Here is an 11,507-nt window from a genome sequence, read left to right on the forward strand (position 1 = left end):
AAGAAGAAGATTAGTGTGGCAGAACGGCGAAGAACGACAAGAAAAAAGAAGATGCTAGGTTCAAGGTGGAAAGATCTTCAGTCAAGGTAGAGCTATGGAGGAGCTACTGAAGACGAATTTTGAGCCAATGTGGAGATTGTTGGGTTTGTGGCTCAAAATTGCATAAATTAGTTTCCCTTTTCATTTTGAAAAATTGAAATTTGTGAAAGAAATTATGTCTCATTATGTTTCTATTTTAAAGTTGAGATTGATTTGGTAACTCCTAATAGACAAGTGGTATAATTCTTGTCCAACAAGAAATTGGGTTTTGAAGATTCTATAAATAGAGATCGGTTTAGGTAGAGAGGTAGAGAGAGATAAAAGAGATAATTGTAGAGAGAGAAAAAGTGAGTATGTTAAGTTTGTGAGAAAAGAAAAAAAATGTGTAATCAAAATTTAAAGTATAGATAATTGTTCTTCACCAGTGAATGTAAGCAATTTGTTGAACCATATAAATTTTGTTTTACTTGTGTGTGTTTTTATCTATTCTATTTGTCGTGTCCAGCCGGTTTAATAAAAAATTAAAGTGGTTTCAAATAAGCCAAATGGGTGGGAGTTTTTTGATTTTTAAAAAAGAATATATATAAATATATATCAATTAATTTTTTTTTTTAATAAAACTAATAAACCGATCAGAAACTGTAGAATGTAATTATTGAAAACTCCCTGCCACGTGGTATTAGTCATGATATACATATATGTATGTATATATATATGTATGTATCTATATATACACCCACTACCCACCTATATGTATGTGTCTATATATAGCTCACAAGTCAATCTACTTCACTTTCGTTGTCTTATAGTTGAACTATTGGACGGCCTTCGGCATCTCAAGAACGATCAAAACCACCACCACAACCTCAGAGTTTCGACTCATTCATTCATTCATTACCACGCGATCTGAGTGAGAGAAGATGGCGTCAAGCTGTGGCTCGCACTCTGCTTCCAACGGCCACAACTCTCGCATCTCCGCCGCCGACTCCTCCGCCGCCGTGTCCGACGCTGGCTCCGGCGAGATCATGCTGTTCGGTGTACGAGTCAAGGTGGATCCGATGAGGAAGAGCGTGAGCATGAACGATCTGTCGCAGTACGAACAGCCTCAGGAGTCGTCCAACGCCGATGTCGCCGTCGCAGCCGGTTACGCCTCCGCGGACGACGCCGTTCACCACCACTCCTCCACGAATCGTGAGCGTAAGCGAGGTTAGATCTACGATCGCCTTCTCTATTCCCTAAATTAATCATTCGATTAAATAAATTAATTATTTAAAAAAATTTATTTGCTACTCTTTTGATCAATCTTAATATTATAGATCTAATTTTCGAAAATTGATAGGAATTATTTAAATTATTCTATTTTCTTTCAAAAATTAGTAATCATCTGTTTATTTTTCATGCCATATATAAATATAAAATCTCCATTATTAATCGGTTTCTATACAGTTGTTGATTGTTCTGTTTATGCATGATATGTTAACCGCAAATAAGGATTATTATTTGATCACCAAAAATTAATTTGCATTTTAAAAATATATTTTATTTTGTCAATATCGATGTTTCATTCTCTTCGGATTATTTTATTTTATTTTATTTATTCAGAATTATTGACTTGGTGTTGATTTTGGATACTTATTAGGAATTCCATGGACCGAGGAAGAACACAAGCTATTCCTTGTAGGATTGCAGAAAGTAGGTAAAGGAGACTGGAGAGGAATTTCAAGGAACTTTGTGAAGACTCGGACACCAACCCAAGTCGCAAGCCACGCTCAGAAATATTTCCTCCGGCGAAACAACCTCAACCGGCGTCGCCGTCGATCTAGCTTGTTTGACATCACTACAGACTCGGTAATTCAAACACCAAATTTCAATCAAAACAATTGGCAATTTCAGTCGTCACCTAATTTCTTCCTATTTATATGTTATATTATCTTGTTATTTGTAGGTAATTGCCCATTGACTGTCAATTTTGACCAATTTTTTTTGTAATACCCAAAATGTCCTTAGTGTTTTTTATTTTGTCTTAAGAAAATTTTAGGTATTTCAATCTTCAAATTAACAAAATATTCTTATTTGCTCAATTATGAAAATATAGGTTTTATATTTTATTTTTTAAATACGGGGAGTAGTTGCACATTCTATATATATATATATATATATATAATATATATATATATATATATATAGGAGGTTTTTTTTCACTTTACCCTTTTTGGAAAATGTGAAATTGTGTTAATTTTTATCTTAAAGAAAAAAAAAAAAATCAAAATACTAGCAACAAAAAAATGGATTTAAGAAAGAAGATACTTTTAAAATGCTAATTTAATGGCAATAATTTGAAAATGTTGACCAAATGATACCTTAGGGCTTGCTTGGTTTCTATTCTTCATACTCTTTTTAGAAATTGAACCAAACAAAGTTTTTGAAAGTTACAATATTTTTCAGAGTTTATTTTCTGAGTTTTTTATGTGATGATAATTGATAATTAGGTCAATACAATTCCAATGGAAGAAGAACAAGTCCTTCAAGATAACACATCTCAGTTGGTTCTGCCAACAGCCACCCCGTTGCCTCAGCTGGAAACTTCCAATATCAGTGTATTTTCAGTGACACCTTTTCCGGTGGCCGTCAATCCTGTTCCATCGGAAAACCTAACCTTAGGGCAAGTTGATCAAGTGAATAATAATGCATCAAAGAACCCTGTCTTGCCAATTCCATTTCTTCCAACTCCTGATGCAGCAATTGTTGGGGATCTTAACTTATATCAGAAATCAATGGTCGATTCTTTACCACTCTCTCTCTGCCTTTCTTTATCGTCTGATCAGAATCAGTCGTCGAGGCATTCGACAGTTAAGGTGTTTTCAAGCTTCCACAATGGAGATGGCATCATAACTGTTGTTCGAGGAAGAAAATTACACAAGATAAAAACACAAGAGTTGATAATCAGAAAAGTCTGATCTAAGAAAAGATAAGGCAATTAGGGCCAGAGTGGTTGATCTTTGTTATGTACAGACCAGAAAAATGTGATGTGTTGTTGTACTAGTAGTGTTATGCCATTTAACTTGTTAGATTCCTGTTTATTTTGTCTGCTTTTGTTAAAACAACTGAATAGAACTAGTACCCTCTTGTTTATTGCTGATATGGGTTGGGTTGCGTTGGTCTATGTATGTGGTTTTCATATGTTTATCTGGCAATATATCAAGGGAGGTCGTTGTATTCCTTTATGTGAAAAGATAATTGATTTTGTTGCTTTGACGTTTCTGTGTTTGAGATTCGGTTCTTATGGATGTGACTGCAATTGCGTCCTCATTAATGATTATGCTGCAGTTGTGTGTTTTGATTTGGGCGTCCATTGAAATTAGACTTGTCAAATGATCCGATTCGGGATGTTGATAGTAGTATCTGTAATTATCGGAATAGCTTACGAAATTGAATGTTTTAATTCATATTTTAATAAATTATTTAATTGAATTTGGATGAAAATCTGAATCATTGACCCTACTAGTAATAAGGTTAGGTTCTACCATACAAGTATAATAACCAAATGAATCTAATAATAGAGAATTAATATATATAAATTTTATGATTAATATATATAAATTTTATGATAAATTACAAATCCTCCATTTCATAGTAGATGTACATGTTTAGTATTAGAGGTTCTTAAGGAGAAATGTAATTCATGTACGGTTCTTTTTTAAAATTATGAACTTGTCTTTTTTTAGTTTAAATATGCATGTTACTATATTACCAAGTTGAATTTTTTTTAAAAAAGGGTAATAGTGGAAAGATAAAATTAATTTGCTTTTGACTTTTTGAATAGGGCAACTAATTTGAGACTTCTTAAAGGGAAAGATGAACCCTACATGTAAGAATGTATACTTCCTTGTTGACTCTGTAAAATATTAATATCAAAACTAGTTTGGAGTTTGTTATGTATTTGTTTTGATTTTTAATCCATCCAACCTTTCGATTCGATTCCATTAAAATTGTAATGTGACCATTCATCACATATATTAAAAATCAAAACAAATACATAACAAACTCCAAACTAGTTTTGATGTTTATATATATATATATATATATAATATCACCATAACTCATCAGTGCATGAACCGATACATCCTAAACCCGACTCGAAACCCGGGCCTAAATGAGGAAGCTAGAACCCACATGGCTAAGTTGAACATGAATGATGTGTCAAATATAGTCCATTTATGTCATAATAAACATTTATAAACATCCTACAAGGTTCTAGACCCTAGAGGAATGGTTTCGTCACAAATCGACATTTTCTATATAGGAATTTCATGACCACTCTTCACCAAAATAGGCATAAATCTTTATATGATTATAATTTGTGAGTGAGACTAGGACCATTGGAAATATGAATTTGATCCGGTCAATTTGAGCATAAGAATGACCTAATTTGGATTTAAAATGAGTAAGTTATGGCCGTTTGAAGTAAAGAGGTCAAAACTGGGAGGCAATCAAAGAGTGCAACTGGTTCCGCATGGCTAGAAGCCAAAAACGGAAGGAAAATGTCATTTTTCAAGGGTTTAAGCAATGTACACCACCTAAATCATACATGGGCATGTCCAAGGGATTAAAATGGTAGGTCTACTCAATTCAAGGTGTCTAAATCATGTCATGGACTTGTGAATCAAGATCTGTGTACAATCATACATGGGAATGTGCGAATTAAAATGAATACAACATGCTTTGAAATAGAAATGGCTTCGTGGCCTCATGCACATCAGTTATGCTCTGAATCATCAAATACATTACAAAATTCCACATTATTCAAGTATAGATTAAGTCACCTTAAAGGCCTCAAGTAGACTAAACATAAGTTACACCAACACATATCCATAAACACCAAATATCGTCAAATGCGTCATCCAAGCCAAACAATAGTAACATCCTCTATAGCATTGCCTTAATCTGAAAGGGGGAAATTAACATGAGGTGAGCGAATAATGCTCAATAAGAAATATGGAAGTTAAATAAACTACATTCCTTTGGGCCTCAGAAGAGTAGCCCATGTCATACAATGCAAAAGAACATGTTCCCTAACGTCTAGTTCAAGGGTAGTCCTAAAGGGATCTTTGACGGCTCAAATTTCAAAGAACTCGGTGCATCAGCGAGTAACTCGAAAATTGACGTGATAACGGATCCTAAATTTGGAAGCTAAGTCAAAAAGATCAAATGGTACCTTATGGCACCAATGACACACCAAGAAACATTAATTAGGCTAAACTAATTCATGATCGCCATAAGATGGCTTAAATAAGGTCAAAAATGTAAAATTGGGAGCGTACAAATGGTGTAACATGAAAGGGTAATTGACCAAACAAGGTCAACAAGGACAACATAATTTCGGTCGGCCAAAATTAACCCAAAAGATGGTCACATTTCGGTCGTCCGAAATAGAGAATCGGTCAAACGGTTGTGGCCAAAACAAGACCTTAGCTACTAGAAATGACTTTATACTGTTCAATTGAATCCCAAAAGCAACCGGTCGTCTAAAATGGAATTTCGGTTGACCGAAATAGCTCGAAAAATGGTGACAGCCATGCTGTGCACCAAAAAATGAAAAGGGCTCATACAAGCCTTAATCCCCATCTTATATGAAATTTTAAAAGTGTACAAGTGTATGAACATGCATATACTTGATAAATGTAATACCCCTAGTTTTAAAAGGGATATAATTGGAATTTTATTATTTATTTTGTTGTTTTCGTTATTTATTTTATTATTTTTAGGTGCTTACGTGGCTATATGTTTAGATAGTTTCCTGTTTTATGTGTAATTGAATTACGTGTTGTGTGAATTGATTTGTATTTAATGATCTGAATTATTGAATTATTTGTATTATTTGAATTAATTATATTATTTGTGTTATTTGAATTCTTTAAATTAATTGCTTTATTATCGTGTAACTGTTTAATTATAGGTGTTTTTAATTGTTCTGTTATAACTGTAAAATTATTTAGGGTTTAGGTTTCACGTTGTAGACGACTTGTAGTTGGACTTAGAATTAGGTTTTGGTTTTAATTGAAGCCTATAAATACTATATGATATGTCGACTTAGGGTTTTAGAATACAGAACCTCTATTCCCGTAGTGAAAAAGAAAATAGAGAGTTACAGAGAGAAATACAAAGAGAGATAAAGGGAGGAAGTTTAGGGTTTTGCCTTAGGCTAGGGTTGAACCAAGGAGGAGGAGGAGCAGGGGTTGGCTCGTGGGTAAAACCAAGAGCAGCAGAGGAGGTTTAACGGCAACAAAGGTCGCCGGAAAACCTAGGAAGAAGGCGGTTAAAGGTTTCAAACCGAAACCTTAAGAGGCAAGTTCTTTTCTTTCTCTCTTCCGTTGGCCTGTGTTATGTGCATCCTTAGATAGTCTGTAGGGTTTTAAGTGATCATTAATTAAATTTTACATGCTTGTTATATGCTAAATCAATTATCTGTAGGCGTTGAATTACACTGTTACAGTTCTTGCATCTCTGGTTTTCAGTTTGGTTTAAAAGCATGTTAAATCGGTAACGGTTTTAATCACTGTAATTGATTCAAACTATTGTGAACAAGTCATGGGATAATATTGGGTATAAATAGGACTCTTAGGTTCAGTATTAAAGATGAACAGAAGGTTGGGAATAGTCGGAGACGAAGCTGATAGGCGAAACGGAGCAAAACTGGACAGAGGAGGCTCTCAGAGAGGGAGAGCCGGCTCTGGGAAGCCAAGAGCAGGCTCCCACTCCTCAAGAGCAGGCTCTATGCTTCTAAGAGCAGGCTCCATGGTGAAAAGAGCCTGCTCTGTGGTTTTGAGAGCAGGCTCTCTTGGTTAGGCTCTATTTGGGTGCGTTTGGACACTGTTTGGGCACTGTTTGGGATTCTAAATGGTTTCAGGACTGGAATGAGAATTCTAAAAGTAATGTCAATGGATTTTAATCCCTCTAATTGTATAATTTGGTCCATAAGGAAAATGGAATAAACAGTGTAAAAATAAGCAACTTTGTACGCTGCTAACGGATAGGAAGGACTAAATTGCTAATTCTTGTTTTTCAAATTTAACGGATTACAGCATGGACTCTAAATATGATGTTATGCTATCTGAACATGATGTTATGCTATATAAACATGATGTTATGCTATATTAGAGCCACATTGAATAAATTAATGTCTTTGTGCTCATGGATTTAACCGTAGGAAAGTATACAACGGTGCAGACTGTTAACGGATGGAATGAGTTTAATTGCCTATTTTAATTTTAGTAATTTAACGGAATATATATATATATATATATATAATTATAATTATAAATCTTATTTTGGTTGCATGCTAGGGTCATTTAGTTATCAAGTTTAATCTGTGCATACCTTAGAGGTTATTGTTGAAATACTACGTTCTTTTCTGCAATACATGGATTTAAGCTTGAATTTTAATTGCTGTGATATTAAGCACTGCTCTGCAATTATTTGGATTATGGTTTGGACTTAAATTGCTGAACTAATACTTAGGTTTTGTCAATTTTATGGATGTTGGGCTGGAGATAATTGAAGAATTAATTATATATTTTCTGTCAATTACCTGGATGGATGCTGTATTTTAAATTGGCGAACAATTAAACTTGCTCTTGTTAATTACATGGTTACTATTATGGATATTTAGTTGATGGACTATTTCAAATCTGTATTTATCAACTATATGGATTATATGGACTTTATTTGATGTACTGCTTAAAATGTTGCATCATTTACGGATCATTTGTATGATATGCACCGGTATGGGACGGTGGCATATGGAGGGACGGATTAGATCACAACGCTAATTCCTACCCATTCATATATATGGAATGGATTAACTAAAACAGTTAAATCTTACATGGTTTCATGTCCTGTCAACTAAAACAGTTGAACGACATAATGGATGGTTGTTTATATTTCTGTAATAGGAAGGATAGGGATTTAATTAAAACATTTAAATCCTAATTATATGTCATGTCTGGATGACAAACAGTTGATTGACACAACATATTATTTGGAGGGAATTTATATACATATAATGTATGATAGTCTGTGTGGATAAATAAGCTGAACAACTAACTGGATTTCTTATTGATGGATAGGATCGGGCTTTAAATATATATTTATGGTACTGCGGTACGAGCTTGAGTCTCAAGATTGTCGGTTAAGGAGCGTATATGCAATAGGATGTGTAGCTGGCTATGGTGGTTGAGATATACCCTGTTAGGCTTAGGTAGTCATGCCCACTCAGGTGCATTTTGCATATTGCCTTCTATTCAGGTTGAGTACCTCATCATAGTCCAGTGAGAGTCTTGTAGTGTGGATATATATATAAATATTTACTGACTATATAGATTTGGTTGAGATATCTAGGATGTATCTGCATATCGGGTCTTTGTTTGGATTGTTGTTAGGATAGAACTTGTTCATGGGCCTGACCCACTATTATTTTTCAGGTAACGAATGGTTCCAGGTCTTAGACCTTGTTCGTGCTGAGCAGAGACGACTACTCATTCATCCGACAACGTAGGAGTTTCTTCATGATTTAGCATTTGAGTTCTTCAGTTGTTGTTTTTTGGTGTTGGAGTTTATTAGGGGTCCACCAGATGGATTCCTGAGTTGTATTGGAAATAGAGAAATTTAATGTAACAGACCAGTTTCTTATCTATAAAATTTATTATGAGGTTTCAGTTTTTGGATTATCATTCTAGTTTCTTTTCAGTAATTTTATTTATTCCTGTTTATCTTAATTGTATTCTATGTTCATTTATTACTACTTGGTTTGATATCCTCGGGTAATCGGGCATGGGCCTGGCCAACCCGCATCTGGAAATCTGGGAGTATCACAATAAATGCATAAGAAAATGTAATACTACGGCTCCAAAGCCTTATTACATTACAAATCCAAAATAACATAATCCTAATGTCCATAATTACATAAAAGGTGAACTAGGGTGAAAATGGCCTTGGGACTCAACCAAAGGTTTACTAGTCCCAACTCCATTTCCCCCTTTCAAAAGAGAATAAAGTTACACATATTACATATCAACGTCAAAACTGATAAAAGCATGCTAACATTTGTATGTCAAAATTATACAAAAATATCTAAGTGAGCTAAATCAAGCTATAGATGAGGAACATCCAAAGTAGTGTCTTTTTGTCTGGAAAAGACCCAAATCAACTAGGGTGAATAAATGAGTTACTCAGTAGGATGAAGCGCATGCGTATACCTTGAAGTTTCTACGATTCATTTTAAGTGTAATATAAACCAAATACATATGGATCATGCCTCCTAACGTCTAGTTTCGAGCGGCTAACTAAAAGATCATCCTAAGCTATAATTGAAACAATTTAAAAGCAATCCACAATAGGTAAAACAAACCATTACATTGGTAATTTTTCATATGATACAATAAGTTACAAACCCTAGGTTCTATCAACTTGTAAAATGAATGCGAAATCAAACAATGTGGAAACTTGGAAATGGTGTCCGGTCATGAACTCACAACGCAAGACAAGTAGCTATTTGAGGCTTTTAACCCATCAGGAACCACCTAAGTGCGCAATATTTTAAGGAGAACTCGTGCCACCTATACTAGGGCATTGCCCTAGTTATGTCTATGTTTCTTTGCCCCAAGTATTTCCAAGATCAATCAAGTAAGTTACTGTAATGATCCGGTCATTTTCCTTCCTTTCTTTTTTCTCAGATTTTTACGGATAAAATTTTTTCGTTGATTTTTCTTTTCTGAGTTTGGTTACTCGTCACTTAGTGTCGTCTCGAGTACTCATAAATGATTTCAGAAACTCTTTCCTTTGAATTGACAACTTCTTTAAAGGACCGCGTCATTCCCACATTTTTCGTTTTTTTACATTATTCACTTTTATTCTTTTCCCTGTTTGTCACTTTGTTGGCATAACCTCATTTTTCGTGGTCGGAGTTGAGTTTTGACTTCATGTACCTTCATCCTAAGTGGTTTCCACGAAATACGTATCTTTACTTTTGTAGGAAAGTACTCTAGTTGCTCCTGGTGTCCATAGGGGCATGAATGCAAAGTTCTACAGAAATTTTTTTGTTTCTTGGGGTGTTTTTTGTAAATATATTTTGTGTATATTTTATTTCAGGGGTTTTTAAGAAAACATCTTGTGGAAGATATTTTCATTTTGGGCAGTTTTGCAGTTATCCCTTTTTGTAGGGGCCATTGTGCAATTAACGAAAGTTATTGCAAAATACCATGTTTTGTGCCTGAATCCTCGCACGAGATTCATTTTCACATTTTGTTGAGTTGTGTACTCTTAGAATTGTCTTGCGGTCGAACCCTACAGTTTTTTGGTTTTCGGCCCTAGTTAGCGCCAAACTTGTTTGGGGCATATCTCTCTGCTCGGGACTCGGTTTTTGACACCGTTTCTTCGGCTATTCATATTTTCTCATTTTAGTTCTTTTTTGTTCACAGAGGTTTTTCATTTAAGCACGTCTACTCAAATTCCACTTTTTCAGACTTACGGGGCCCTTTCGGGGCACTTTTAGGGTTTTCTTTTAAAAGGGGGGTGAGATATTTCATTTTTGACCTTCTCCTCTCTTTATAGATGACCAGCAGCTTCCATGTTAGCCCAAGGGATCTGCCACTCTTCTTTTCTCATTTTAACCTTCTTCCCTTAGGTATTTTGCTTCAAGCCTTAACGTTTATCGAAGGCCTCGACGACGCACACCTTTCCCCTTTATTAGAATCCATTTCCGAACACTTTTGAGTTTGGGTTTCGAGTTCGGGTTTGGATTTTCATGGTACCTCAAAGGTTAAAGTTTTTCTTCTCGTTGTCCCCGACATAACCTAGGAGTATCGAGCCTAGAAATGCATTTACGGTCAAATGAACACTTTGTGCAAAGTTGCATTTTCCTAGATTTTGGCCTAGACTGATCAGGGGCGTTCTGGGCATTTCACAGAGCATTTTTTTTTCTTCTTTCAGCATGATCGGGTAGAAAGCATGATTTTAGTGGGGGTTTCTTCTTCGTATTTTTCCATAAAACGTCGTCTTGGCACCGGAAATCCCTTGCGAAGTTCAGTTTTTTGCTACGCATGTAGCAGTTTTTTAACCCTCTTGGCCTAAGGTGATCTAGGGACATTTTGGGAATTTTCTTTAAAAACTAAATTCTGGTCTTAACATGGTCACATAGAAAACGTGATTTTAGGGAGGGTTTCTTCACAACATTTTTCCAAAAAATGACATCTCAGATTCGAAAACCCTACGTCAAATCTGATTTCCTGTGCGCACCTGAACTGTTTGAAAAAGTCTGTTGTAATGGCATTTTGGGGATTTCACATTAAAATAAAATTTTATTTTGGCATAGTTAGCTTGGAAAAATTATTTTAAGTGGGGTTTCTTCTTCGTATTTTTCTAGAAAACATTTTTTAGTACCTCAAAACGGCATACGACTTTCAGCATTTTGC

At 34.9% G+C, this 11,507-nt stretch overlaps 1 protein-coding gene across 1 annotated transcript; it reads left to right on the plus strand.

Annotated features, from left to right (window-relative positions):
- The first annotated feature begins 800 nt into the window (after positions 1–800).
- LOC132283601 (transcription factor MYB1R1-like) lies at positions 801–3,294 on the plus strand. Its single transcript, XM_059785585.1, has 3 exons — positions 801–1,245; positions 1,679–1,887; positions 2,529–3,294. Exons 1-3 carry the CDS (start codon positions 960–962, stop codon positions 2,994–2,996), a joined length of 963 nt encoding a protein of 320 aa, XP_059641568.1. The 5' UTR covers positions 801–959; the 3' UTR covers positions 2,997–3,294.
- The last annotated feature ends 8,213 nt before the right edge of the window (positions 3,295–11,507 follow it).

The sequence above is a fragment of the Cornus florida genome, unplaced genomic scaffold, assembly GCF_030987335.1.
Source record: "Cornus florida cultivar Cherokee Brave unplaced genomic scaffold, ASM3098733v1 CherokeeBrave_3.0.0_Hap2_Chr11, whole genome shotgun sequence".
NCBI lineage: Eukaryota > Viridiplantae > Streptophyta > Magnoliopsida > Cornales > Cornaceae > Cornus > Cornus florida.

Coding starts and splice junctions, on each gene's coding strand:
- LOC132283601 (XM_059785585.1), top strand. CDS start 960: ATGGCGTCAAGCTGTGGCTCGCACTCTGCTTCCAACGGCCACAACTCT. Junction 1,246..1,678: donor GAATCGTGAGCGTAAGCGAG/GTTAGATCTACG, acceptor GATACTTATTAG/GAATTCCATGGACCGAGGAA. Junction 1,888..2,528: donor TTGACATCACTACAGACTCG/GTAATTCAAACA, acceptor ATTGATAATTAG/GTCAATACAATTCCAATGGA.